Here is a 26756-nt window from a genome sequence, read left to right as displayed (position 1 = left end):
AATACACTATATGGGTGAAATTTCTCTTGCTGACACTAGTGTTTCCACAAGATAAATAGTCTGGAAAGACATGCTGAATGTTTTGCATGTTTGTCTCCGCGGGTGAGACACGGGCATCTCTGGACACATAATGGGCATAGGATTTCTTGAAATCCCACCCACTATGATGTAACAACTGGATGCTGCAGGTTGGATGCTGTGCAAGTATGCAGCGTCCAACCCACAACGTTTACTGATTATCTGCAGATACCCTAAGAGCTTACATTTTACATTACAGATAGCGAGAGTGGACGCTGCTGACCATCAGAGTTAAGCCCCCGTCACACACAGCGAGATCGCTAGCGAGATCGCTGCTGAGTCACAAGTTTTGTGACGCAACAGCGGTCTCACCAGTGAAATCGCTGTGTGTGACAGGTATCAGCAACCGGCCCCCTGCCGGGTATTGCTGATCATGCTTAAAAGCCCTGGACTTTTTTTTTGATCGTTGGTCTCCCGCTGGCCATCACGCTTCGCTGCGTGTGGAAGGCGTGAGAGCAACAATCAGTGAGCTCCTAGCTCGTATCCAAAGTAAACTATGGGTTTCTAAGCACCGCGTGGCGCTTAGAAACCCGCTGTTTACCTTGGATATGAGCTCCCTGCACCAGCGCGCTGGTATCTAAGGTACACAGCGACGCGCTCGCTCATCGTCGCTGGTGCTGATCGCTGGTGAGATCTGCCTGTTTGACAGCTCACCAGCGATCAGGTAGCGACACACCAGCAATCCTGACAAGTTCATATCGTTGTCGGGATCGCTGGTGAGTCGCTATGTGTGATGGGGCCTGTTGTGAGTTCATTTTTCCCTTCACCATTGAGGTCTGATGAACTCCCTCCTCTAGTGAAGGAAGGTAGTGAGACTGATTACCAAACACCTGGGCAGCTAGATGATGACTGGGTGGCTGGAATTGAGGACTGGATATAAGGCTGCCAACGCCCTTCTTCCTGTCTGGTGATTTTCCTGCTGGATTCTTGGAGACCAGTCTGATTCCTGCATCTCAAAGCTAAGTTTTTCTGCTCTGCTTTGTACTCTTCGGTTTTGTTTTTGTTTTGCCTTGTTTTTTGGGAGTTCTGCCATCCCCGGCCAGGGGTGAGCTGAATTCCATTTTTGTCTCTGATCTGTTGATCTTTTGCTCTGTCATCAGAATATACCTGAGTGCTGATATAGGGCCTGTTTTTCCTATCAGTCGGTTGGCTCATTTTGATAGGGTTTTTGCGGATGGCAGACAGCAGCTTTCCTATCCTGTCCTATGTAGTTAGCTTGGGCCCCATCATTTGCTCAACCTATCTTTCTATCTGTGTTAGTGTTTTCATCTTGCTTCACCGTCATTATATGTTGGGGGCTGCCTATTGCTTTGGGGTCTGCTCTGGGGCAGTTTAGTTTTTCCCCTTTCTGTCTTTAGGCTATGTAGTTCTCCGGCTGTGATCGAGGGGTCTAGGGCACCATAGGAACCCCCCACGGCTACTGCTAGTTGTTGTGGATAGGTTCAGGGGTCTGCAATCCGATAGCTGCCAACCTCTCTGGTTTTTCTGGACTTAGCTGGTATTTTGTTTTTTCCTCCTTCGGTGACTCATCATAACAGGGGCCCTTACACTATATATGAGAGTGTAGGGTCGATGGGCCAGACTGGGGGGTGGTCCCTTTATATACCACGCAGTAACGTACAGACACAAGATGGAGGCAGTTTTCGGGTGCAACAGGTCCAAGTTTATTTACCGCCGTCCAACTGACGGCTCTGACAACACACCGCAATTCCATCACGGCCTTCCGTTTCCAGGCCCCAGTGCACACACACCGTACTTTTACTTGGGACATAGATACACACACCGTCCCTTTCTCAGCTTAGTGACGTTCCTGCCAGTTTGGTCACTGTGGCCGCCTTAGGCTTGTACACCAACAGTAATTTTACTGGTCAGCTGTCGTCGTCAAATTCGGTATGCTTTCCCTCGGGACCTTGTCTGTACTGCGGTACTTCGTGTCAGGACCACCCCCCTGACTTCTTCTCTCCTCAGTCCCCTGGTTGAGCTTTCCTCACAACACCCACTTTGCCACAGGCTCCTCTCCTCTTGAGCTCCTCCCGGGGATTGGAACTTTCTGGAACCCTCCTGTCAAATTTATAACTTTCCCGGTTCCCTGTACCTCCGCCCCCCATGACCAACGGTTTCTAAAGTCCTAAGCTGCTGTCAAGTCCTGAACTCACACTCCTGCCTCCATCTTGTGGTCAACTGCACGTCACCTACACTTTCCTAGCTGTTTCCCCACTGTCATAACTGCTATCTGCCTAAAATGTGCAAACCCTCCTTCCTACTTCCTGACAAGTCCATCCGTCAGGTCACCTTCCCTACAAGAGAGAGATTCAATGACTCGGGAGATGGAAAATATCTTTGCCGCACAAATTGTGCTCCATGGGAACTGCTTATCTGTGATGGCCCAGGAACTGACTATTGTACATGGTATAATCATCTGAATGATATCATAGCTGCAGGACATTAATGGGAGGCCCGTGCAGCATTGCAAAATGATGTTAGCCCACTCTCTGATGCTTCAGCAGTGGGAGAAATGATGCCGGGCAAGTTTTATTCCTAACAAATTCAATCTCAAAAAGTTCAAATTCACATGAAACTACAAATTTCAGGAAATTTGATTCTAACTATATCGTTTGCGGATTGATCCACTCATCTCTGAGGACTAATATAACCTGTTGCCCTGTATTCCTCCATATTCAGAGCTCTGCAGAACTGCCCCCACCACTGATTGGCAGCTTTCTACCTATAATAATAATAGTAATAATATTTCTATAGCGCTAACATATTCTGCAGCACTTTACATTTTAGAAGAGACTAGATTTGAGCGAAACAGGTCAGTCAGATTAAAAAATCGCCGACTTTTGTCAAAGCCGGGTTTCGCTGATCGAAACCAGACCCTAGCGTGAGGTCGGCCATGAGGTCGCCGATCAGCGCGCCAAAGTCGCGTTTCAAATAATGCTTTCAGCACCTTTTCTCACCCAATGATGGAGGACGCACACTGTGGGCAATGCGATGACATGCGCAGCGGCCAGCACCATCTTAGAGAAGGGCATTGAAGTGATTGGCTGGCTTTATGTGGCGTCACAGGGGGTATAAAAGGCTGTGAACGCCGACCGACATCTTACTTCTGCTGATCTTAGCATAGGGAGAGGTGCTGCTGCTGATTCTGAACAGGGAGAGCGTTAGGCAGGAAAGAGGAAAAAATACTGCTTCTGCTGATAGCGCTTTTCACTGTACAGTTAGTGTGCAGTGAAAGGGGAGGATTTTTGTTGTGTGCAGCAGCGCTATTAGTGATTAGGCTGCCTTTTAAGGCTACCTGCTAGCTGCATTGCTGTGTGCACACTGCTGTTCAAACTGCTCTTTTAAAAGCACTCCAAATTTTATTATTTTGTCCTGGTGAATTACTGAGCATTCATTTTTTCACACACCGTTTAGCGGTGTACGCTCCTCACACACTACTGTGTACCGGCTGGTATCACGGACAAATAGAAGCTACCTGTGTGTGACTCTGGAAAAAAAAAAGAGTAGTTTGTCCGTTTTTCCAGACCTACACCTTAGAGGCGTGTCCATTTTTCAAACAGTTTTGTATATCTGCTGTTTGATTACAGTCAAAACTAGACAGAGACAGCGTGTGTCAGTCCGTATACAAATAAACGGAGTGTGACAATTTTACATACACACACCGTACAGTGGTGTACGCTCCTCACACACTACCGTGTATTCTGGCTGGTATCGCGGAGAAATAGAAGCTACCTGTGTGTGACTCTGGAAAAAAAAAACGAGGAGTTTGTCCGTTTTTCCAGACCTACACCTTAGAGTCGTGTCCGTTTTTCAAACAGTTCCGTATATCTGATTGTTGGATTATTGTCCAATACATAATGTGAGAGCGTCTGTGACTACCAAAATATATACGTAGATTTAATTTTTTTCATACACCTTACACAGCTGGACGCTCCTCATACAGTACCATCTCTCTCTGCTGGTATTTTTGGTACATTTTTCCAAACATGAGGAAGTATGGTGGAAGAGTCCGCGGACGTGGCCAGTGGGGCGCAGCTGGTACTGATGCTGGTGGTGCATCGGCTGGTTCTTGCAAAAGCACAATAGCAGCTAAGGCAGGAGGTGTTGAGCCTGCGTCATCCTCTGGTCCAAGAAGGCCTGTAAGGTTGCCTTTTCTTGGAGTCGGAAAACCGCTTTTAAAGCCGGAGCATCAGGAACAGGTTTTGGCGTACATTGCCGAAATAGCCACCAGTTCTATTTCCTCCTCTTCTGAACGGTCGACAACTGCAAGCACGGAGTCGTCAGTGCAGGTTTCTAGTCATAAAATACCCCTTTCCTTGTGTCCTTCACCCCCACCAAAAGCTACGGATGCGGCAGTCCACACTTCAGATTACTCTATGGAGCTCTTTTCACATACCATGCCTGGGTTATCCAGTCAAATCCAGAATTCCCCAGTCCAAGATGAATCTTACATGGAGTGCACTGATGCACAGCCACTGCTAGATGATTCTGCTGGTACATTGACCCACAGCACTACATTGCCCTCGTAGTCTATTGAGCCAGAATCTGACCCAGATGAAACCCAGGTGCCCCTTCCTGCAAACCATACCACCTTACACGGTGACACAGAGGAAGGTAAAGAGGAAGGTGCAGATGACTTTGAAGAGGAGGTGATGGATGACCCAGTTCTGGACTCGGATTGGCATCCATTGGGGGAGGAGGGTGGCACTGGCAATAGTTCAGATAACGAGAAGGATCCGCAGCAGGCATTGACATCGCAGCAGCGGTTATCTAGCAGGCCCGTAGCTGTCCTAAAACGTGGAACAAATACTAAAAGAGTTGCAGGACAGCTTGACCAGAAGGTCAACTTAGCACAGCGTGCAAGGCCAGAAAATGTTTACCATAGTAGGAAGAGTGCAGTGTGGCACTTCTTTGTCCAAAATCCTACTGACGAAGCAAAGGTTACCTGTAAGAATTGCGGAAGGACCTTTAGCCGAGGTAAACAACTCAGAAATCTGAATACCAGTTGCATGCTTAGACATTTAATCATCATGCACTTGCAAGCGTGGACGGACTACAAAACCTCATGTAGCACATGTGCACCTGCTCCGATTGAAGGTAGCCAACAACGCTCCATCACTACCCCCACTGTAAGACCACCGCCACCATTAAGCACACCACCAGCACTAAATGTGGAGGTGTCGTCGCAAGGCCAAGCACTCAGGGAATCACAATGGTTTTGCAACACAACACTAAATCTAGCCCATCACCACCAATACCAACAACAACTCCCTCTCACTCCATCCGGTCCACCGCTACTTCCCCCATATGCAGCTCTCCAGTCCAGCTCACCCTACAGACACTCTGAGTAGGACAAGAAAGTACTCATCCTGTCATCCGCTTACACTGTGTTTGAACGCCTAAATTGCCAAACTAATCTCGTTAGAGATGATGCCCTACCGTTTTGGTTGAAAGCAAAGCTTTCCGCGATCTCATGGCCTACGCTGTCCCACGCTATGACCTACCCAGTCGTCACTTCTTTTCTCGAAAAGCCATCCCTGCCCTCCACCGGCATGTGAAAGACCGCATTGTCCATGCACTAAAACAGTCAGTGAGTGGAAAGATGCACCTCACAATGGATGTATGGACCAGTAGGCATTGCCAGAGCCGTTACGTGTCCATCACTGTGCACTGGGTTAATGTGGTGGATGCAGGCTCCACTGGGGACAGCGTCGGTGGAACAGTGCTGCCTAGCCCACGGTATAGGAAACAGTTGGCTGTAGGCTTTTGCTCCTCCTCTATCAGCGAAAGCTCGTCCACGGAGCGCAGTCGCACGAGCACTACATCCGCAGCTGGCAGTGTTGCACACGAGGTGTCCCACTATCGAACAGCTAGTGGTAAGTGTCAGCAGGCAACTGTGTTAAAGATGATGTCTTTGGGCGACAACAGACACACCGCAGAGGTACTGGCCGACTACTTGCAGCGACAAACAGAGTCATGGCTGGGCAGTCTACATCTTGAGGTTGGCAAGGTAGTCAGTGATAACGGCCATAATTTTGTGGCAGCCATAGCCCATGCAAAACTCACACACATACCTTGCCTGGCTCAAACTTTGCTTCCTTAATAATTATCAGGAGTTAACATCCCTGCTCCATAAGGTGCGAAAACTGTGCTCGCACATCTGTTGCTCGGCCGTACACTGCAGTCATATGCAGAAGCTGCAGCGATTGCTCCACCTCCCCAAGCACCGCCTAATCATAGACATTGCAACAAGGTGGAACTCCACCCTGCACATGGTTGAGAGGCTGTTCGAACAGAGGCAGGCTGTAATGCATTTGTGGGAGGATACACGGGCAGGCACTTTGAGAGAAGACATGGAATTGTCGGGTGTGCAGTTGTCAAAGCTGAAAGACCTCTGTAAAGTCCTTCAGTGTTTTGAGGAATGCACAAGGCTGGTAAGCGCAGACAACGCCATCAAAAGCATGAGCATCCCACTTATGCGTCTGCTCATGCAAAGTTTGACGTACATTAAGTATCAGGCGTCTGCAGCGGAGGAAGAGGAGGAGGGAAGCCTTGATGACAGTCAGCCATTGTCTGGTCAGGGAACTGTCCTGGACGAGGTGGAGGAAGAAGAGGAAGAGGAGGAGGATGAGGGGGATGATTATTTTGGGCAGGAGGATGTTTCTGAGGGGGCAAGAGAAAATGTTGGCATTCCAAGGTCAGGGGCAGTGTTTGTGCGTGACTGTAGAGATGTGGATTTGCCAGAAACTGCTCCTCCACCCACCACGGGCAGTGCATCACTGACACCTGGAACATTGGCCCACATGTGCGATTATGCCTTGCAGATCCTAAAAAGGGCCCCCGCATTGCCAAAATGATGAGGGATGACGACTACTGGCAGACCAGCATCCTCGATCTATGCTACAAAGGCAAATTACACAACATCATGCCACAGGAGAACCTAGAGATAATATTGGCTAACAAAGAAGCAACTCTGGTAAACAGGTTGTTTGAGGCTTTCCCAGCACACAGCAGCGGTGCTGGTTCTCCCATGAGCCGTAGTGGGCACAATGGAAGAGGTGTTCGTGGTGCACACAGCAGAAGTGGCGTCGGAGACAGGGGTTTAATGACCATGTTGTGGAATGATTTCTCAAGTACTGCTCACACGACTGCTAACACTGCATCGATTAAAAGTGACAGGAGGCAGCAGTTGTCAACTATGGTAACAAACTACTTTTCCTCCCATATTGATGTTCTCCCTCACATGTCATTCCACTTTGACTATTGGGCCTCTAAGCTGGATGCCTGGCCTGAATTGGCACAATATGCCTTACAGGAAGCTCACTTGCCCTGCTGCTAGTGTGTTATCTGTCTCCAGTGCTGCTGGATCAATCCTGGCAGAAAAAGGACCCGTCTGTCGACCCAAAATGTGGATGATCTAACCTTCAATAAAATGAACCATGCATGGGTTTCAAAGGATTTTGTACCACCTTCCCCTGATGACACATAGGTTACCAGAAAAGTGCCTCGGTTTTTCCCCCCTTTTCCTCAGACTTGCCCAATTACGCCCTTTGCAGCAGCTGAATGTCCAGCCAACACATCTACATATGCCAATTTTTAAACCTCCATAACTGGGCTGCCCACCCCTTCCCCAGCGGCTGGGGTCAAGACCTGGCTCTGAACAGGTGGATGGGCCCACTGATGGCCGACGGCAATGGCACAGGGCCCCTCATAGTACAATACAGAGTCTCAGACGGTGGGAGGGCCCACTCGCCATCAGACACACCACCGTACTATGAGGGGCCCTGTGCCAGTACCGTCGACCACAATTGTGCCCCCTCTGCTTGGTCATGGCCACAGCACTTGAAAGTTGCAATACTTACGTCTCCCTGCTCCACTGCTGTGTAGTCTGGGCAGTTAAATCCTTCACAAGGACGGACACTAGAAATTTGGTGCATTGATCAATGATGGTTAATAATCTTTAATAATCTTTATTTTTATATAGCGCTAACATATTCTGCAGCGCTTTACAGTTTGCACACATTATCATCACTGTCCCCGATGGGGCTCACAATCTAAATTCCCTATCAGTATGTCTTTAGAATGTGGGAGGAAACCGGAGTACCCGGAGGAAACCCACGCAAACACGGGGAGAACATACAAACTCCTTGCAGATGTTGTCCTTGATGGGATTCGAATCCAGGACCCCAGCGCTGCAAGGCTGCAGCGCTAACCACTGAGCCACCGTGCTGCCCTCGTTAAGATCTAGCTATGGCCTGTCCTGCTGACCTCTACCTTCAGATGATCAATGGGTACCATTTGAAATGGACGTCAACTTACAAGCGGATGCAGTGGTGGTTTATGATCACCTTTCACAGTTGTGATAGTCACAGACGTGTGACATTCCTGCTACCATTTTTCAATGCGTCCTCTCATGCCAATCCAATACAATCGCCTACGGCCTGTGGCTTCTGTCTTTTGCACTCCAAAATGACCAGACACATCATGATAGGTGTTGAGGACCATGGGTACATCTCTCCCTGTGATCACAATTTGATGGAGATGAGTAACGGTGATGTGATCCACGCTACTGCGATAAAGCAATCCTTTCTTCACAAATAACCTTTTTCGCTTTCTCCACAGACACAGTAATTGAGGGCTGCATCGCCTCTGCAACATACACTCACTGGCCACTTTATTAGGTACACCTGTCCAACTGTGTGTTAAGACTTAATTTCTAATCAGCCAATCACATGGCGGCAACTCAGTGCATTTAGGCATGTAGACATGGTCAAGACAATCTCCTGCAGTTCAAACCGAGCATCAGTATGGGGAAGAAAGGTGATTTGAGTGCCTTTGAACGTGGCATGATTGTTGGTGCCAGAAGGGCTGGTCTGAGTATTTCAGAAACTGCTGATCTACTGGGATTTTCACGCACAACCATCTCTAGGGTTTACAGAGAATGGTCCGAAAAAGAAAAAAAATCCAGTGAGCGGCAGTTCTGTGGCCGGAAATGCCTTGTTGATGCCAGAGGTCAGAGGAGAATGGGCATACTGGTTCGAGCTGATAGAAAGGCAACTCAAATTGCCACCCGTTACAACCAAGGTAGGCAGAAGAGCATCTCTGAACGCACAGTGCGTCGAACTTTGAGGCAGATGGGCTACAGCAGCAGAAGACCACACTGGGTACCACTCCTCTCAGCTAAGAACAGGCATCTGATGGCTACTTTCAGCAGGATAATGCGCCATGTCATAAAGCTCGAATCATCTCAGATTGGTTTCTTGAACATGACAATGAGTTCACTGTACTCAAATGGCCTCCTCAGTCACCAGATCTCAATCCAATAGAGCATCTTTGGGATGTGGTGGAACGGGAGATTCGCATCAGGGATGTGCAGCCGACAAATCTGCGCCAACTGTGTGATGCCATCATGTCAATATGGTCCAAAATCTCTGAGGAATGCTTCCAGCACCTTGTTGAATCTCTGCCACGAAGAATTGAGGCAGTTCTGAAGGCAAAAGGGGGTCCAACCCGTTACTAGCATGGTGTACCTAATAAAGTGGCCAGTGAGTGTATACCGGGAGGTTTTCCCACGATGAGTAATTCCAAAATGTCTGCTAACTCTCGACTTTGCGTCTATACTTGTATCCATGTAGTTATCAGTAGCGGAGATTCTTGACTGGCTTACTGAGATTGAAATATATACGAACATTTAAAAGTACCACAACACTGTATACTGATGTACGCTATGAATACCTATCCCTTTTTATACTTTTTTAATTCTGGTGCATAGTGAGCCTGTGAGTGTCTGTGTCTGACTCCGGAAGTATAGATGGAAATTTAACTCTAGACTGGACACACCTGGTATGTGCTGATACAGTACCTTGTTTCAAAAATTTGTATTAAGGTATCATCTGTAGGATAACCAACTGTGGGGGGGAGACCCTCTTCTTGCCACAGACAAACACGATACTGAGACAGAATGTCATGGTCACGTGTGTCTGGACGCAGATGTTTCCGCAAGGCGAACCCATAACACACGTGACCCTGGAAACACCGCCTCCAGTGGGGCGCATTTAAATAATAAAACGTGCAGGTGGATACGCCGCCTCCACCTGGCGAATTTGGGAATTACACGTTATACATAAAATCTGGAAACCCCGCCTCCAGTATGGCGAATTTAAATAATAAGGGGGACCTGGGAAACATCAACAATGGTGGGCCCTGCAATAGGGAATGGGGAACGTGGAGACCTACTAAGCTCCCCTGAGCAGGTGTCCCTGCACTCCTAACGTTCCCTATGCCGGTTTCGCACTGGGTGCCGCACGCGTACCTCAACGCCCTAGCTCGCCCTGAACCTAAACCCTCACTAGGGAATAGGTCGGTGCGGAAACTAATCCCACCACTGCACTAATAACACACATGAGGGAAAGAGACAATACAGGGGAAACACCACTTAGCTTTGCTCTGTTGCGTACGCTCCTAGCAACAGAGCCCACCACCTGCGTGCATCTTCTCCTCCACCTGGATCCATCACCATAACAGGATCCTTCACCTTAGTGCAGCCTCGGAGCAGAGTCCACCACCAGTTGCAGCTGCTTAGTACCAGAGTCCCAAGGATGAGTTCAGCTTCTGACACGAAGTCAAGCATGCTTGAGTCCAGCTCAGCAGCCAAGTCCCACATGGTGAGTGCCACTCTCCATAGTCGCCACTCCACCAGTCCATGCAGACACTTCCCGCTGACACCATCACTGCGACCCCACCACGCCATGCCAGCCCTTCGTCCAGACACCATAGCTGAAACACGTCCCCCCTGGCTAAGCTGCGCAGGACTCCTCACCAGCTCCATCCTTCCTCCAGGCTCTCCCCCAGAGTCAAAACAATCTCACAATATCACAGGCAGTGATTGCACACCCCTAGCACACCTTTATAGGGTGTAACACCTGATACATAATTACGTGCACAAAAACCTAAAGTGCAATACCACTAACCACCACCGGGGACAGTCAAGACACCTTGGAACTTTCCAAAGTAAAAAAAGTTCACCCAGTGCAATTTAAAACTGTCAGATCACTTCAGATCATGACACAGAGTTTGTATTGAACAGGTCCATTTTTAGTTCCCATCCTTCTGTCGACAACAGCAATTCACAACAGCCGTTTCACATTTCTCTGTACAAAGGCCCCGGTACCTTCACTTCCTTTGCAACTATAATCGTGGCGCTCTCTGTAACTCTTCCACTGTGGCTGGCCTAGGCCCAACCACCACAGTGCTGCACCAGTCTGAGCACACTGTCCGTATGATAGCCCCAGGCCGTCTTCGTCTGCGGCTACCGTCCTCTGGGCCACCCTCCCGTGACCGCCTCAACTGTCAGTCCTCTCTGGAGCCTTTCCTCTATTTCCTCAGCAGAACTTCCTCTTTACTGTGCTCCCTTCGCTGACTGACTCTTCCAGAACCTTCCCTCAGCCTTTTATACTTCCAGTTCGGGTAACTCCGCCCACCATCACCTAACAGTTTCTCTGACCAATGGCAGTTATTCAGCCCACTCCTACACTCTCCACTGCCCTCCAATGGGCAAGCTAAAACACTGCACCCTTTCTCTTTATCTTTGCGTTTTCACACCTACACTGCGCTACACCTCTGCTTCTCACTACAGGCTGGTTTGTCTGTCAGTCCACCTTCCCTACATCATCCATAATGATGAGCGTGTGTGGGTTATGCCTTCTATATATACAGTGAATCGGAGAAACCAATTTTTATACTATACTCGATACAGCTTGTATCTTGTTATACAGTACCTTTGTTCGACATTTATCATTACGGTCAAATCCATACTGTGTAAGCATCTGAGAGTGACTACGGGACTATTTATATGGAGATTTCAATTGTACCCTAAAAAATATATACTTGCTATCTTGATAGCTAGGAACTTTTTACAACATTTTTTATTATGGTCAAAACCAAACTGAGTGAGCGTCTGAGGCTGACTACGGAAATATATACTGATATATTCAATTCGGCCAACACTGTATACAGCAGAATGCTTCTGATACAGTAACCTTTTTAGCTATTTAGATTCTGGTGTAATCCATAATGAGCCTGTAAACATCTGTCTGTTACTCCGGCAATATATTTGGAACTTTAATATTACCCCAATTCTGTATACAGATGTACGCTTGTGTTACATAACCCATTTACAGCTTTTCATATTCTTGTGTAATCCATACTGGGCCTGAGAGCGTTTGTGTCTGCCTCCTGAAACGTATACGGAGAATCAGAATGTTTACACTATACTATATATACCTTTTATCTGGTGATACTGTTCCTCTTTTTCAACTTGTTATTTTATTGGGTAATCCATATTGAGCCTGTGAGCGTCTGTGTATGCCTCGTGAAACATATACGGAGATTTACTGTTATCCATATACTGTATAGAGCTGTACGCTTCTGATACATTACCATATATCTGCTGGTATTTTGGGTCCATTTTAAAAAACATCGGGAAGTATGGTGGAAGAGGATGCGGATGTGGGCGTGGAGGGCCACCTGGTACTGATGGTGGTGGTGCATCTTCCAGAGCCAAAAACACAATAGCAGCTAAGGCAGGAGGTGTTGAGCCAGCGTCATGGTGTAGCTCTGGAAGGCCTGAAAGGCTCCCTTTTCTGGGAGTTAGGTAGACTGCTTTTAAAGCTGGAGCATCAGGAACTGTTTGTGGCTTACATTGCTGAAACAGCCTCCAGCTCTATCGCCTCCTCTTCTGAAGTTGTAAAAAATGCAAGCACTGAGTCGTAACTGCAGGCTTCTGGTCAGGAGCAACTCCTTTCCTTGTTTCCTTGTGTCCTTCACCCACACCAAAAATGAAGGATGTGGAAGCACACACCTCAGATTACTCTATGGAGCTCTTTTCACATACCATGCCTGGGTTAATTAAAAATAGGGCCCATCATGTACTGGAGCAATGTAAATGGGGCAGATCAGACACCGGAGCAGCATCTAAGGGGAACATTATACACTGGAGCATAACAAATGTGGCCCATTATATATGGAGCATTATTAGAGCCCATCATACACTCGAGCATCATCCATGAGGCCCATCATGTACTGGAGCAATGTAAATGGGGCAGATCAGACACTGGAGCAGCATCTAAGGAGCACATTATACACTGGAGCATAACAAATGTGGCCCATTATATATGGAGCATTATTAGAGCCCATCATACACTGGAGCATCATCCATGAGGCCCATCACGTACTGGAGCAATGTAAATGGGGCAGATCAGACACTGGAGCAGCATCTAAGGGGCACATTATACACTGGAGCATTAGAAATGGGGCCTATTATATATGGAGCATTATGTGGAGCTCGTCATATACTGTATGTAACATTATATGTGACTAATTATTTGGTATGGAGAAATATATGGTGCTCATTATTCTGTATGGCACAAGATGTGGTGGCCATAATACTGTATGGAGTAATATACTGTCCTTTTTTTGAGCTATTGTACAATTTAAAATAGATCAGTCATGTCATGTAAGCAGTGAAGTATTTGTCATTGTACTATACCTATATTTCTGTGGCGTATCGGAGAATTATGAGTTGTGGTATGTGTTAAAGGGTCGCACTGACACTCTTTAGCCCAGGGCACACGAAAACCTGGAGCCAGCCCAACCCCATAGTCGGCCAATTTCGTTCGACCCGACTTTTGCGAAAGTTGGGTTTTATGAAACCCGACTCAACCCGAAAAAAGGCAAAGTCGCTCATCTCTAGAGGGGACTTGTCCAAGACAATGAAGACATTAAAGAATAACAATAATCACATAAAATAACAGATACCAAGAGGAATGAGGGCCCTGCTCGCAAACTTACAATCTATAAGGAAAAGGGGAGACATGAAAGGTGGATGGTAACAATTGCTTTCATTCTTCTGACCAGCCATAATGTAATAAATCAGGTGTTCATGTCATGCTGCATGAACCTGTGATCAGCCAGAATGTGTAAAAGTACAGACATAGAGGGCTATTAAACGCATAAAGCATATGAGAACATGATACAAGGCTCCTGGTTGTGAAGAACGTTTTGAATTGGCAACACAGAGATAGTTAAATAAACATGTTGAGGTGGTAGGCCATTCTGAAGAAATGCGTTTTTAGGGCACGCTTACAACTGTGGGTATTGAGGATTAATCGAATTATCCTGGGAAGTGCATTCCAAAAATTTGGCGCAGCACGTGAAAAGTCTTGAAGATGGGAGTGGGAGGTTCTGATTATTGAGGATGTTAACCTTAGGACATTAGCAGAACGGAGGCTCGGGTAGGGTGGTAGACTGAGACGAGGGAGGAGACGTAGGATTTTGCTGAACCGTGGAGCACAAAGTTTATATTGAACTCTGTATTGGATGGGTGACCAGTGCAATGACTGGCACAAGGTAGAGGCATCAGTTTAACGATTGGTGAGGATTATGATCCTGGCTGCAGCATTCAAGACAAATTGGATTTAGAAGAGTTTCGTAAGAGGGAGACTGATTAGTAGAGAGTTACAATAGTCCAGACAAGAATGAATAAGAGCAGCAGTAAGAGTTTTGGCTGAAATTAAGTCGAAATTAAGAAAAAGTCGTATTCTAGAAATGTTTTTGAGGTTTAGATAACAAAAGCGAACCAGTGTACACAGAAAGCTGCCAATCAGTGGTGTCGGTGGGGTTATACAGAGCTCAGCATTCAGAGAGCTGCTAAATCTGCAGCAGAGAAATCAGTGATTTTACAAAAATGAAAGCAAACTGCCCAGTAAGTGACTCATTGCTGGAATCAAGGTCTCTACCTCTACATCATGCTGCTTACACATGGAATAGCAAAAACCTTGAGACACATTCCTTTTAAACACATAGTATCTGGGCATTAAGGCATCAGAATCAATGCTCCTTGTATTTATTGCATGGTGCTAATGAGAAGCATGTTACATGAAGGCAGCTGAGCACTGACTGCTATACAGTATAACATGGATTTAAATGTGATTGGCTAATTCTGAACACAACCACATTCTTAATTGTGTGCCCAAGATCAGTAATTGCTGTGGGTTTGATGCTGCGCATCCAGCTGCTGGAGCATATTGGATGGGATTTCTAGAAATCCTATGTCCACTCTGCGTCCACAGACGCCCACAGATCACCTGTGGACACTGACATGCGGCGCGCCTTTCCAGACCGCAGCATGTCTATTTATCTTGTGGGAAGACACTAGTCTCTGCAAGAGAAATGACATCAATAGAATGTATTGGACATGGTGATTCCGCACGGTTCAGTGATCACATGCAGATTTACCTGCATTCAATAGAAGGCAGCACTTGGGACACCGCGAGCATGCACTGTGTCCAAAGTGCTGCTAATTCCGGATCGTGGGCAGCCGGCCTCTCAGGGTGTTAACCACATTATTTTAATTTTTTTTCCCTCCTTAAAATGATTTCAGTTTGTTTCTCAATGGATTTGTACAAATTATTATTGGTGACATTAAAGGTGGAAAAAGTTCTGAAATGATTCCTTTTAATATGATGTTTACATGTCAAAAACCTAGCCGTTTAGGAGGGGTGTGTAGACTTTTTATATCCACTGTATGTTTTATTGTGTAATGTATAACCTCTGGAAAACACAAAGTCTATGTGACTATGGATCAGATTTTCTCAGAGCTATTGTACGGCATCCACAGAAGTCTACGGGACACAGCGTACCTCTGCACTCCTGACACTTCATTCTAAGGTAAATGAAGATTTTTCTGCTGAATTCTGTGTAAATACTGCAGAAAGAAAGAATAGCAGTATGTCCTGTAATACTCCATGTGCACGAGGCCATGGGAAAACTTTATTCTGTTGAAATGAAATACATTGAATATTCATTCACTGCCACTAATGAGAGACCGACCTGATCATTTCCACATTGTCATTTCATTTTCTATTTTGCAGTATATGAAATATGTGCCGGATTTTGTTACTGGTGGAATTTAGTTTGCTTTGAATATTTCAAGGTTATAGCCATGTGAAGATTGCTGAGGATAATACTACTATTGTGTCATTTACCATAAACTGTCACGTTGTAATGCCTCGTCACAATCCCGGCCGTGTTTATAGCAGTACAAGTATATTCGGCTTCATCAGTCTTTACAGCCATTGATATCTGAAGGTGACGACCTCCAGAAAGATAACGAATGCGGCCCGAGTCCTCTGGATTCAGTGGGAAACCTGCAAAACACCAAAACTGGGTAAGGCTCTAATGATACCACAGCGGCTTCAGTTCTTTGTGGAATAATGGATCCCATGTAATCCTGAGGCATTCTTTCATCCAGCATACTGCACTATTATTGCAGTTCAAAAAAACAAATACCTGAACACAGTGTTTAGGTACAGAAAGCCCAAAAGCTGTATCCTCATGATAAGAGGCTTCAGACCTATACACTATGGGATAAAAAAGGAAAGGGGTTGAAACAACTTATCTGTAGGATAAGCCATAAATATGCGATTGGTGGCGATCCACCACCGATCAGCTGCCATCTAGCCCACCAGCATCCGATATATGCAATGTATAGAGTAGGACACCGCAACAACGATCACTGCTACTGCTCTGCTGAGCACTACTGGGATGCTTGCTACGGGGTACATGTTATTCCTCTGAGAAGGCTTGATGCAAGAGATCCATAGTAAATATCACCGAAGATTAGTACAGAAAACACTGTAAGGCTATGTGCACACGTAGTTTTTTTGGGTGTGTGGATTTTGGAGAGAAAACCGCAGGTAAATCGGCAGGTCCTGCGGTTTTGCCTGCGGTTTTGCCCTGCGGTTTTACTCCTCATAATGGATGCACCAAACAATTGACATGCTGCGGATTGTAAACCGCAGCAAAACCGCGCGGAAAAATCCACAGCATGTGCACAGCGTTTTTTTTTTCCATTGAAAATAAAGGTACTGTACAACGCAGCAGAATCTGCTGCGCTTCCGCAGAGCCAAAACCGCTGTGAAAACGCAGCAGATTTCACTACGTGTGCACATACCCTTAGGCCGGGATCACACATGCGAGGAATACGGCCGAGTCTCACATGTTAATACCCGACACTGCTGCTGGCATTCGGATTGGAGTGTGCAGCCGCATAGCAATACATACAGCCGCACACTCCGCTCCTGAGTGACGGTGGCAGTGCCAGGTATTAACATGTGAGACTCGACCGCATTCCTCGCAAGATAAAGCTCCATAACTGGAAGTAGTCTGACACATAATATACTGTACTGACCATTTTTTGTCCAAGTGAGTGCAGGAGCTGGGATCCCGCTGGAATCACACACGAGACTTATGAGGGATCCTTCAATGACAGTAACAACTCTTTCTTCCGCTGAACTTTTGATCTTTGGGGGCACTAAGATTTAGTAGATATGAGACATGTAAGTAATATTTCAGGACAAGGCAAGAGCTTAAGCACTGTGTAGCTGGAAGGACATCTGAAAGCATGCTTCACCTAATCAAGCACAATCAATAAAAGCTCAATGCAAGATATGCTGAATGTGCCATTGTGAATGGTACCGCACCCTGAACCATATACAAGGCAGATATACCAGTGGTGCAACCTGTGCAGCTGCTTAGGGGCCTAAGAGACAAGGGGCCCACTATCCCCTCCAAATCAGGTGGAATTGTGTATTATGAAGAGTTATTGGACTGCAAAGGGCACATACATTGTTCTTACACAGGGGTCTTCTTCTGTCGGTGTCTGCATTTGTCTACATAATTATATATCTATCTATACTGTATATTTGTTAATACGACCATGTGTCTATATTTTTTCCCTTTTTTAAAAATATTTGTTTTATGCACTTTTTTGAGAGAACATTTTTTTTCTTGTTTTTAAAGGGCATCCCAGTCTATATAGACACAAAGGTCATAGGAAAGTGAATAAAATGACACATTGATATCCGCAATCCAATGACTTATTCCAGAGAAATCCAAAATTTTCTTATACATAAATGAGCTGTTCAGGACTATGGGCCGCACAGTGATCCGCATGAGAATCTGCCTCCAGAGCTTTTTTTGAGGGAAAGGGGAGTTACCAGTGTGATATATAATGGTTACCAGTATTACGAGTGTGATGTATAATGGTTACCAGTGTTACCAGTGTGATGTATAATGGTTACCAGTGTTACCAGTGTGATGTGACATGGATGCCAGTGTTAATGCTGCTTAATGGCCGCTCTCTGCTCTCCTGATCTCACTGATTATATCTGACACATCTGCAGGTTCCTCTCAGCTTTAGCTTCCTTCTCAGACAGGGTTGTAATAGTTTTATAATTCAGCAGAGCTGTAAGAGCTGCAGCAAATGTGTTTGTAAGGAAACAAAGTTCAGTTCTCCTGTTCTGTGTTAAGGTACTGTCACACTTAGCGATGTACCAGCGATCTCGACCAGCGATATGACGCGATCAGGATCACTGGTACATCGCTAAGTGGTCGCTAGTGAGCTGCCACACAGGCAGATCTCACCAGCAACATAGCAGCGGTCGGGGGTCGCTACTTAGGTGTCAGACGAGGCGATCCTGACGTCCTCCCGCCCGGCTCCACGCGTCGCTCGTCTCCACAGCAGGAAGCCCAGCAGTAAGCTGACGACGAGAAACAGTCCAGGACATTCTCGCGCGATCAGCGATAACCAGTGGTCGGAGGTAAGTATCAGACATAGCAATATTGCTAGCAATATCGATATAACTTCACAAAAACCAGTGATGTTATAGCGATATTGCTAGCGATATCGCTTAGTGTGACAGGCCCTTTAGTTATTTTTCTCCCTCTTGTAACTCCTCCTTTCATCCATATACATCGCCATTTGGGACTTCCAGCCGCTGTCCCCGAATCCCATAAGGCATAGCGTTACTGTCACTTGTGTGTCGTTACTACGCATGTGCGGGAATAGCGGTGACATTCACATCACCGATATTCCCGCGCATGTGCAGTAACAGCCACAACTGCGTGCTCTACCCACGCATGTGCGGTAACAACATGGCGTTAATTTCACTGCACTCTAGTTTATAATAGTCTCTGGAGGCAGATTCTCATGCAGATAAGGGTCTGGACCATAGTTCTGAACAGCTCATTTACATATAAGATATCAATGTATAAATTTATTTAGATTCCTATGAGCTATATGCCCATATACACTGCTTATTAGGGTAAGTCCTACTGATTCCCTTTACTCTCTATTGAACATAATTTCATCTTTTATTTTAATAGGAATACTAAGCTACTCTGATTTAGTAGGTCAGGGGTCCCCAACCTGTAGCTGAAGAGTCACATGTGGCTCGCTGACCCATGATGAGTAGTTTGTGACTGTCTGCCAGCTTGGTGTATTAGCACCAGGTGTAGCAAACAGCTATTAAGAGAGCAGATCTCTATATTGTGACTTGTGTGTAGCCCTGCATGGAGGAGCAGATCTGAATGGGGGTAAGATAGGAAACCTGGAACTTGGCATACTGCCTTGGTGTGATTTCACTGAAAAAACATTGGCTGTCATCATTTTGGAAATAAGTGGGCTATGGGTGTCACTACTGTGAGTGTGGCAGGAGCTGGATGTGGATCACCATTCTCTCTCAGAGCTGACTGTGGACCGTGACCCTCTTTCATAGCTCAAGGTCAAAAAGGTTGGCGATCTCTGCATTAGGCACATGCTTCTAGCAGACCTTGGGGTCCTTTGTCAGACACTCCGCTTACATAAAAACCCATCAGCATCCTATAATCACATCACTACTAGAAGTCAACACACTGACAAAGGGATTTCCATTACTCGCTCAAGCTTGTATTAGCTGAAAGATCTCAGAAGTTCCATGTTTAGGATCAGAGAAAACACAGCTCAACTGTGGCAATTGGATGTGGGCAGCATATTACCGGACATCAATAAATATGTCCTATTGCAGAAAGAAATCCTAAATTAGGATGTAATAGTAATTCCATTTGTGGGACAGGCTTGACAGCTGACCCTTTTTCATAATCTCAAATAACACTACAAAAATTAGTTTCTTATTTGTTTAAAATAAGGCAAAAGCTAAAATATCATACCCAAAACATTCACATTAAAGTTTTTTTCAGTTTTTCCAGCAACGTTAGCAGCCTCGCAAGAATATCGACCAGCATCTTTTACCTGAGCATCCTTAATCTGCAAAACATAATGAGTTTTAGGTGTAATATACAAACATATGCAATGATCCCTGCACTGTTCCATGCAGCACACATAATATTACATACTGCCATGTCTTCTGGAAAAGTGATTTTTATCTGCCTCATCATTTACAGTGGTAATCGCTGTGCCTACCCATGATGTAAGAAACACGAGTCCAGATTGAGCCTGGCCCTCTAGTACACTCACTGGCCACTTTATTAGGTACACCATGCTAGTAAGGGGTTGGACCCCCTTTTGCCTTCAGAACTGCCTCAATTCTTCGTGGCAGAGATTCAACAAGGTGCTGGAAGCATTCCTCAGAGATTTTGGACCATATTGACATGATGGCATCACACAGTTGGCGCAGATTTGTCGGCTGCACATCCCTGATGCGAATCTCCCGTTCCACCACATCCCAAAGATGCTCTATTGGATTGAGATCTGGTGACTGAGGAGGCCATTTGAGTACAGTGAACTCATTGTCATGTTCAAGAAACCAATCTGAGATGATTCGAGCTTTATGACATGGCGCATTATCCTGCTGAAAGTAGCCATCAGATGTTGGGTACATTGTGGTCATAAAGGGATGGACATGGTCAGCAACAATACTCAGGTAGGCTGTGGCGTTGCAACGATGCTCAATTGGTACCAAGGGGCCCAAAGAGTGCCAAGAAAAAATTCCCCACACCATGACACCACCACCACCAGCCTGAACCGTTGATACAAGGCAGGATGGATCCATGCTTTCATGTTGTTTACGCCAAATTCTGACCCTACCATCCGAATGTCGCAGCAGAAATCGAGACTCATCAGACCAGGCAACGTTTTTACAATCTTCTACTGTCCAATTTCGATGAGCTTGTGCAAATTGTAGCCTCAGTTTCCTGTTCTTAGCTGAGAGGAGTGGTACCCAGTGTGGTCTTCTGCTGCTGTAGCCCATCTGCCTCAAAGTTCGACGCACTGTGCGTTCAGAGATGCTCTTCTGCCTACCTTGGTTGTAACGGGTGGCAATTTGAGTCACTGTTGCCTTTCTATCAGCTCGAACCAGTCTGCCCATTCTCCTCTGACCTCTGGCATCAACAAGGCATTTCCGGCCACAGAACTGCCGCTCACTGGATTTTTTTTCTTTTTCGGACCATTCTCTGTAAACCCTAGAGATGGTTGTGCGTGAAAATCCCAGTAGATCAGCAGTTTCTGAAATACTCAGACCAGCCCTTCTGGCACCAACAATCATGCCACGTTCAAAGGCACTCAAATCACCTTTCTTCCCCATACTGATGCTCGGTTTGAACTGCAGGAGATTGTCTTGACCATGTCTACATGCCTAAATGCACTGAGTTGCCGCCATGTGATTGGCTGATTAGAAATTAAGTCTTAACACACAGTTGGACAGGTGTACCTAATAAAGTGGCCAGTGAGTGTATATGCTTCTATACATCATGGGTAAGCTTTTAGGATTATGATTCACAACCTCATTTATATCTCCTATACCACTAAGGTATCTGAGATGTTTTTTGGCAGCAGTTAATCATGGTATGGTCTTGGATACCATGTGTAACATGGCAGCGCACCTATAATTGATTTACACTTGCTTGTTTAAATTCATCATGTATATATTGTGCTGCCCATGATGCACATGAAAATCATTGATCATACATAGCTGTGACTACCATAAGGATGATGTCTACTGTGACCACACATAGACTGTTTTATATGCCTAGGGCCCATTCTTCTTACTAAGGTATTTTGTCCTTGTTATTATTGTTGTTAATACTGTGTGAATGGTGATTTTACCAATTTGTATTTGAGAAAGTGAATAAAGTTTTTGATACATTTTACATATTGCATAGCACTCCCTTTTTTGCTGGTACTAATTGATGCATTGTACAAGGTTGCTGATAGTGTAATATGTTTCATATTATAATGTTACATTGTATAAAATAATAATGTGATACTACCGTATATACTCGAGTATAAGCCGACCCGAGTATAAGCAAACCCCCTAATTTTGCCACAAAAAACTGGGAAAACTTATTGACTCGAGTATAAGCCTAGGATGGAAAATGCAGCAGCTACTGGTAAATTTCAAAAATAAAAATAGATACCAATAAAAGTAAAATTAATTGAGACTTCAGTAGGTTAAATGTTTTGAATATCCATATTGAATCAGGAGCCCCACATAAAGCTCCATACAGTTCATGATAGCCCCATAAGATGCTCCATACAAAATACGCTCCACATAATGCTGCACAAAGGTTAATAATGGCCCCATAAGATGCTCCATAGAATAATATGCCCCATATGCTGCTCCATAAAGGTTATGGCCCCATAAAATGTTCCATAGAATAGGCCCCATAAGATGCTCCATAGAATAGGCCCCATATGCTGCCCCCATAAGATGCTCCATAGATTATGCCCCCATATGCTGCCCCCATAAGATGCTCCATAGATTATCCCCCCATATGCTGCCCCATAAGATGCTCCATAGATTATGCCCCAATATGCTGCGCCCATAAGATGCTCCATAGATTATGGCACCATATGCTGCCCCATAAGATGCTCCATATATTATGCCCCTATATGCTGCCCCATTAGATGCTCCATAGATTATGCCCCTATATGCTGTCCCCATAAGATGCTCCATAGATTATGCCCCCATATGATGCTCCATAGATCATGCCCCCATGTGCTGCCACTGCTGCATTTAAAAATCAAATAAATGACATACTCACCTCTCTGTTGCTGGAGCCAAGTGCCAGTGTCACTGCTGGCACCTGAGATATTCACCTGTCCCCCACAGCAGCAAGCAGTGATGGACCCCAGACAGGTGAGTATCGCTATACTTTCCCATCTTGACACAGTCTCTGCAGCCCCCAGCTTTTCCGCAATCTTCCTTCCTGCCTTCAGCGGTCACGTGGTACCAGTCATGATCCAGGATGGGGTTTCACTTTGGCCCGTCCTGATCAGACTGGGGGTTAATTGTTCCGCCTCTCTCTGGCAGAGGGCAGCTATTTAATGCTCACTAGACCTAGGTCCGGTGTCAGTTATACTCCTGCCCTCAGCTGAGTTAGTTGACCTTGTGCGTACGTGTGCCTTGTGCCTGATATCTTGCTTGCTTGTTTGGTTTTGATCCGGTTCTGTCCCTGTTACGAGTTCTGCCTGACCCTCTTGTACTGTGCTACCTCTCGTGTATGACTCTCTGCTTGTAACCCGACTTCTCTCTGCTCATCCCCTTGGTACCACGTCGCCCTCTTGTGTATGACCTTTGGCTTTGTCTGACTACCCGTCTGTTTGTCCCTCCTGTGCCTCGTTTGCCCGTACTGTTGTGACCTCCGTTTTGACTGACTCTGAGTTGTTGTATGGTGTCCTGTCATATCTGAAAGCAGGACGCTAAGCCCTGCCCCCTTGCAGTCACCTGACCATAGGTCCTGTGCCAGCTTGCTAATTTCAGTGTCCGCAGGTCCTGTGCCTCTTTACTTTCTGGCGCTGACTGGACCCTGACACTAATAGTTTGAAGCACACATTGTCACCTCTGCTGCCCTGCTCCACAGGTATCTTTTAGCACTGTTTCTGTACTCAGGACACGCGCACTGGCTCTGTGAGCGAGTGTAGTGCGGTGTCTCTGACATTACCGCTCATTAAACTCATGAATATGTGCATATTCATGAGATTAATGAGCGGTACCATGTGACCGCTGAAGGAAGGAAGGGAGATCGCGGAGAAGCTGGGGGCTGCAGAGACTGCCAGGATGGGTAAGTATGACCTGACACCCCTGCCCCCCTCCCCCTCCGACCCCCTGGTGTATATGACTCAAATATAAGCCAAGAGGGGGACTTTCAGCCCCCAAAAATGGGCTGAAAATCTTGGCTTATATTCAAGTATATACGGTATCTATATGGGTATGTATACCCTGAAAAACAAAGATAATCATCAGAACTTGTGACAAAGCATTGGCTTACATGCAGCACACTCCCGTTCCCATATATGTGAGCTCCAGGCCTAGTCAGCAGAGGCGTCCATTCTTTATACCAGGTCAGCACAGGCGGGGGTACTGCGCTGCTTTCACATTTGAGTACAAGAGTTTCATTCTGTAGGACTGATACATTTTGCTCTTCACCCATGATGTTGGGAGGCACTACAGCAGAGGAAAGAGACATTTCAGAAAGCAAAAATGATATAAAAACACATTGTATAACAGTACATCCTGCCTGTCTAGGATGAAAACTACAACAGCATGGAACGCTATGAGAAGTAAAGAATCTGATATTTAAGACTAAACTCAAGCAGAGACTTAGATACAGAATAAACTGTAACAGAAGGGGGTTTGCATAGTGGGGGCATCCAAGTGCATGAGTGCCCACGACAGAGATGAAGACACTCTTTTCTTCATACAGTTAGTTTCCAACTTTATCCCTGTAAATGTAAACGTGGCTGTTGAGGAGCAGCTTCTTTCCATTTAAATAGAACCCGCTAATTGGTCAAAAGTGACCAGTTTTTGCTTTTATTTTATTAATGCTGCTCTCCTGACTATGACATTTTCTGTCTTATTTCTTCATCCGCCAGGTGGTTCTTTTATTTGGTGCTGATTTTTATGGTCTTTACCAGGATTCCTTCAGGGTGTATATTTAGGCTGGTCTACATTAATACCCTGTAGGACATACCCCCTTGTAAAGACCATAAAAATTAGCAGTAAATAACAAGGCCAAAAAATTTCTGTAGCCGTATAATGGATTTAAAATAATAACAAAAAAATGAATATTTGGGAAAGCAGTGTGAATAAAATAAGAGCAAATGCTGGCTCCATCTGAGCTTTTTACAAGTCCTCTTTACATGAGCTATCAAACAAATAAGGCAGCACTCTGTAGTGCTATAGCATGCAAACATAAAATATGAAAATTGAATTGCATTACTGCACTAGACATACAGTTGTTGCCAACACATCAGGAGTAGGAATCTTGGGTTCAGCAGCATGTGACTGAATAAGGTAGGTGGAAATTCCCTGTACTTCAGCAGCGAGATGCTCCACACGATCAGACAGTTGCTTAATCTCCATTAGGAAAAAAATCCTCCTACGGCCCCCGAGAAAAAGAGGAAAAAATACATAATAAAAAAAAAAATTCTGACACTTTTTTTTTTCTTTTTTCCTTTCTCTAACAATTCCTTCCTGCTTTTGAGTACCCTAGAATCTGTGTTATGGCTGGTGATTCTGTTATGAATGGGAAACCGAGGAGGAAAAAAAGACAACAAGCTAAGTCTCAGAAAACCAGAGAAGTTGGTAACTATGCAGATTGCAGATCCCTGATCTTATCCGCACAACTAGCAGCAGTCGTGGAGCGTTCCTACGTTGGTCCTAGACTCCTCGTCACAACCGGAGAACTACATAAGCCTAAAGCAGGAAAAGAGGAAAGCTAACTGCCCCAGAGCAGACCCCAAAGGAAAGACAGCCCCCCCACATGTATTGATGGTGAAACAAGATGAAAATACAAACAAAGGCAGGAAAATAGGCTGAGCAAATGATGGGGCCCGGCTAACTAAAAAGGACAGAAAAGGAAAGACACTGTCTGCAATCTGCCAAAAGAAACCTACAAAAATATTGTCCAACACTTCTGATAGCAAAATTAACCCTGAAGTCACTAGACTTCTAAACCTATATCAGCACTCTGAAATATTCTGAGACAGAGCAAAAAAGAGGCCAATCTAATAAGGGACAAAAAGCAGATTGGCAAATACTGATTAATAGGAGTGGAATTTCAGCATAGCCCCAGCAGGGGCAGGCTGATTACACAAAAAACTGAATTGACCAACAAGCGCAAGTGTGAACATTAGCAAAAAACAACTTAACTTGAGAAGACTGGAAGAGAGCTGAAGTCCAGGATCTGAGAAGCAGACTGAATCACCAGCACCCGGATAGGGCGTCAGCTGTCTTATATCCAGTCTGATACTCCAGAGATCCAATCGTTATCTTCCTCATCAGGTGGCAGATCACTACCACTTAAACCAACTGCACTACCTCCTGTCACCACCAGAGGGAGAACGGAAGGGGAACTCTCAACTGGTGGAGCAGAAAATGAGTTCATGACAGTAGACTGTCTAAGAGAGGATTGGCATAAGATCCTGGCAAATGAGAATCACCTTTTTGTGGCAGAATTGGCCAATTTATGCGCTAAGCATTCACAATTTTTCAGATTTCTAGTGCAGTAATGCAATCCAATTTTCATATTTCATGTTTGCAAGCTATAGCGCTACCGAGTGCTGCCTGTTTGATTGTATTTGAGTTGGCTACTCTAGGAAAGCACCTGTTCAGACCTGATTTATGTTTGGATGTGACGGTCATTTTTTTGATACTCTTAACATGAGCTGTGATAATGCAAAACAGTTAAGTCCTTCTCTCTTTCCCTAAGTTATACTCAATCAAAACTGTGGTTAAGATGGTTGAGACGGTGAAGTGGTTGAAGGGGTGCACTTGGGAATAACATTGTAGCTTGAATTCCTTAAACCACTGAAGAAAAAGAAAAATAATGTTCCAACC

At 45.5% G+C, this 26756-nt stretch overlaps 1 protein-coding gene across 1 annotated transcript in view; it reads right to left on the bottom strand.

Annotated features, from left to right (window-relative positions):
- The window catches only part of HMCN1 (hemicentin 1), a 944468-nt gene that overhangs the window by 478364 nt on the left and 439348 nt on the right, over positions 1 to 26756 (bottom strand). The window contains exons 41-44 of the mRNA XM_073582913.1: positions 24187 to 24362; positions 20128 to 20224; positions 17330 to 17452; positions 16125 to 16286 (exon numbers count right to left, since the gene is read on the bottom strand). Of these exons, the coding sequence (XP_073439014.1) occupies positions 16125 to 16286; positions 17330 to 17452; positions 20128 to 20224; positions 24187 to 24362 (558 nt within the window). The remainder of the gene's footprint in view (positions 1 to 16124; positions 16287 to 17329; positions 17453 to 20127; positions 20225 to 24186; positions 24363 to 26756) is intronic.

The sequence above is a fragment of the Dendrobates tinctorius genome, unplaced genomic scaffold, assembly GCF_039654945.1.
Source record: "Dendrobates tinctorius isolate UK_male_01 unplaced genomic scaffold, ASM3965494v1 ptg000074l, whole genome shotgun sequence".
Taxonomy (NCBI): domain Eukaryota; kingdom Metazoa; phylum Chordata; class Amphibia; order Anura; family Dendrobatidae; genus Dendrobates; species Dendrobates tinctorius.
Note: the sequence above shows the minus strand (reverse complement) of the source record. Positions and strands in the feature narration are given on the sequence as shown.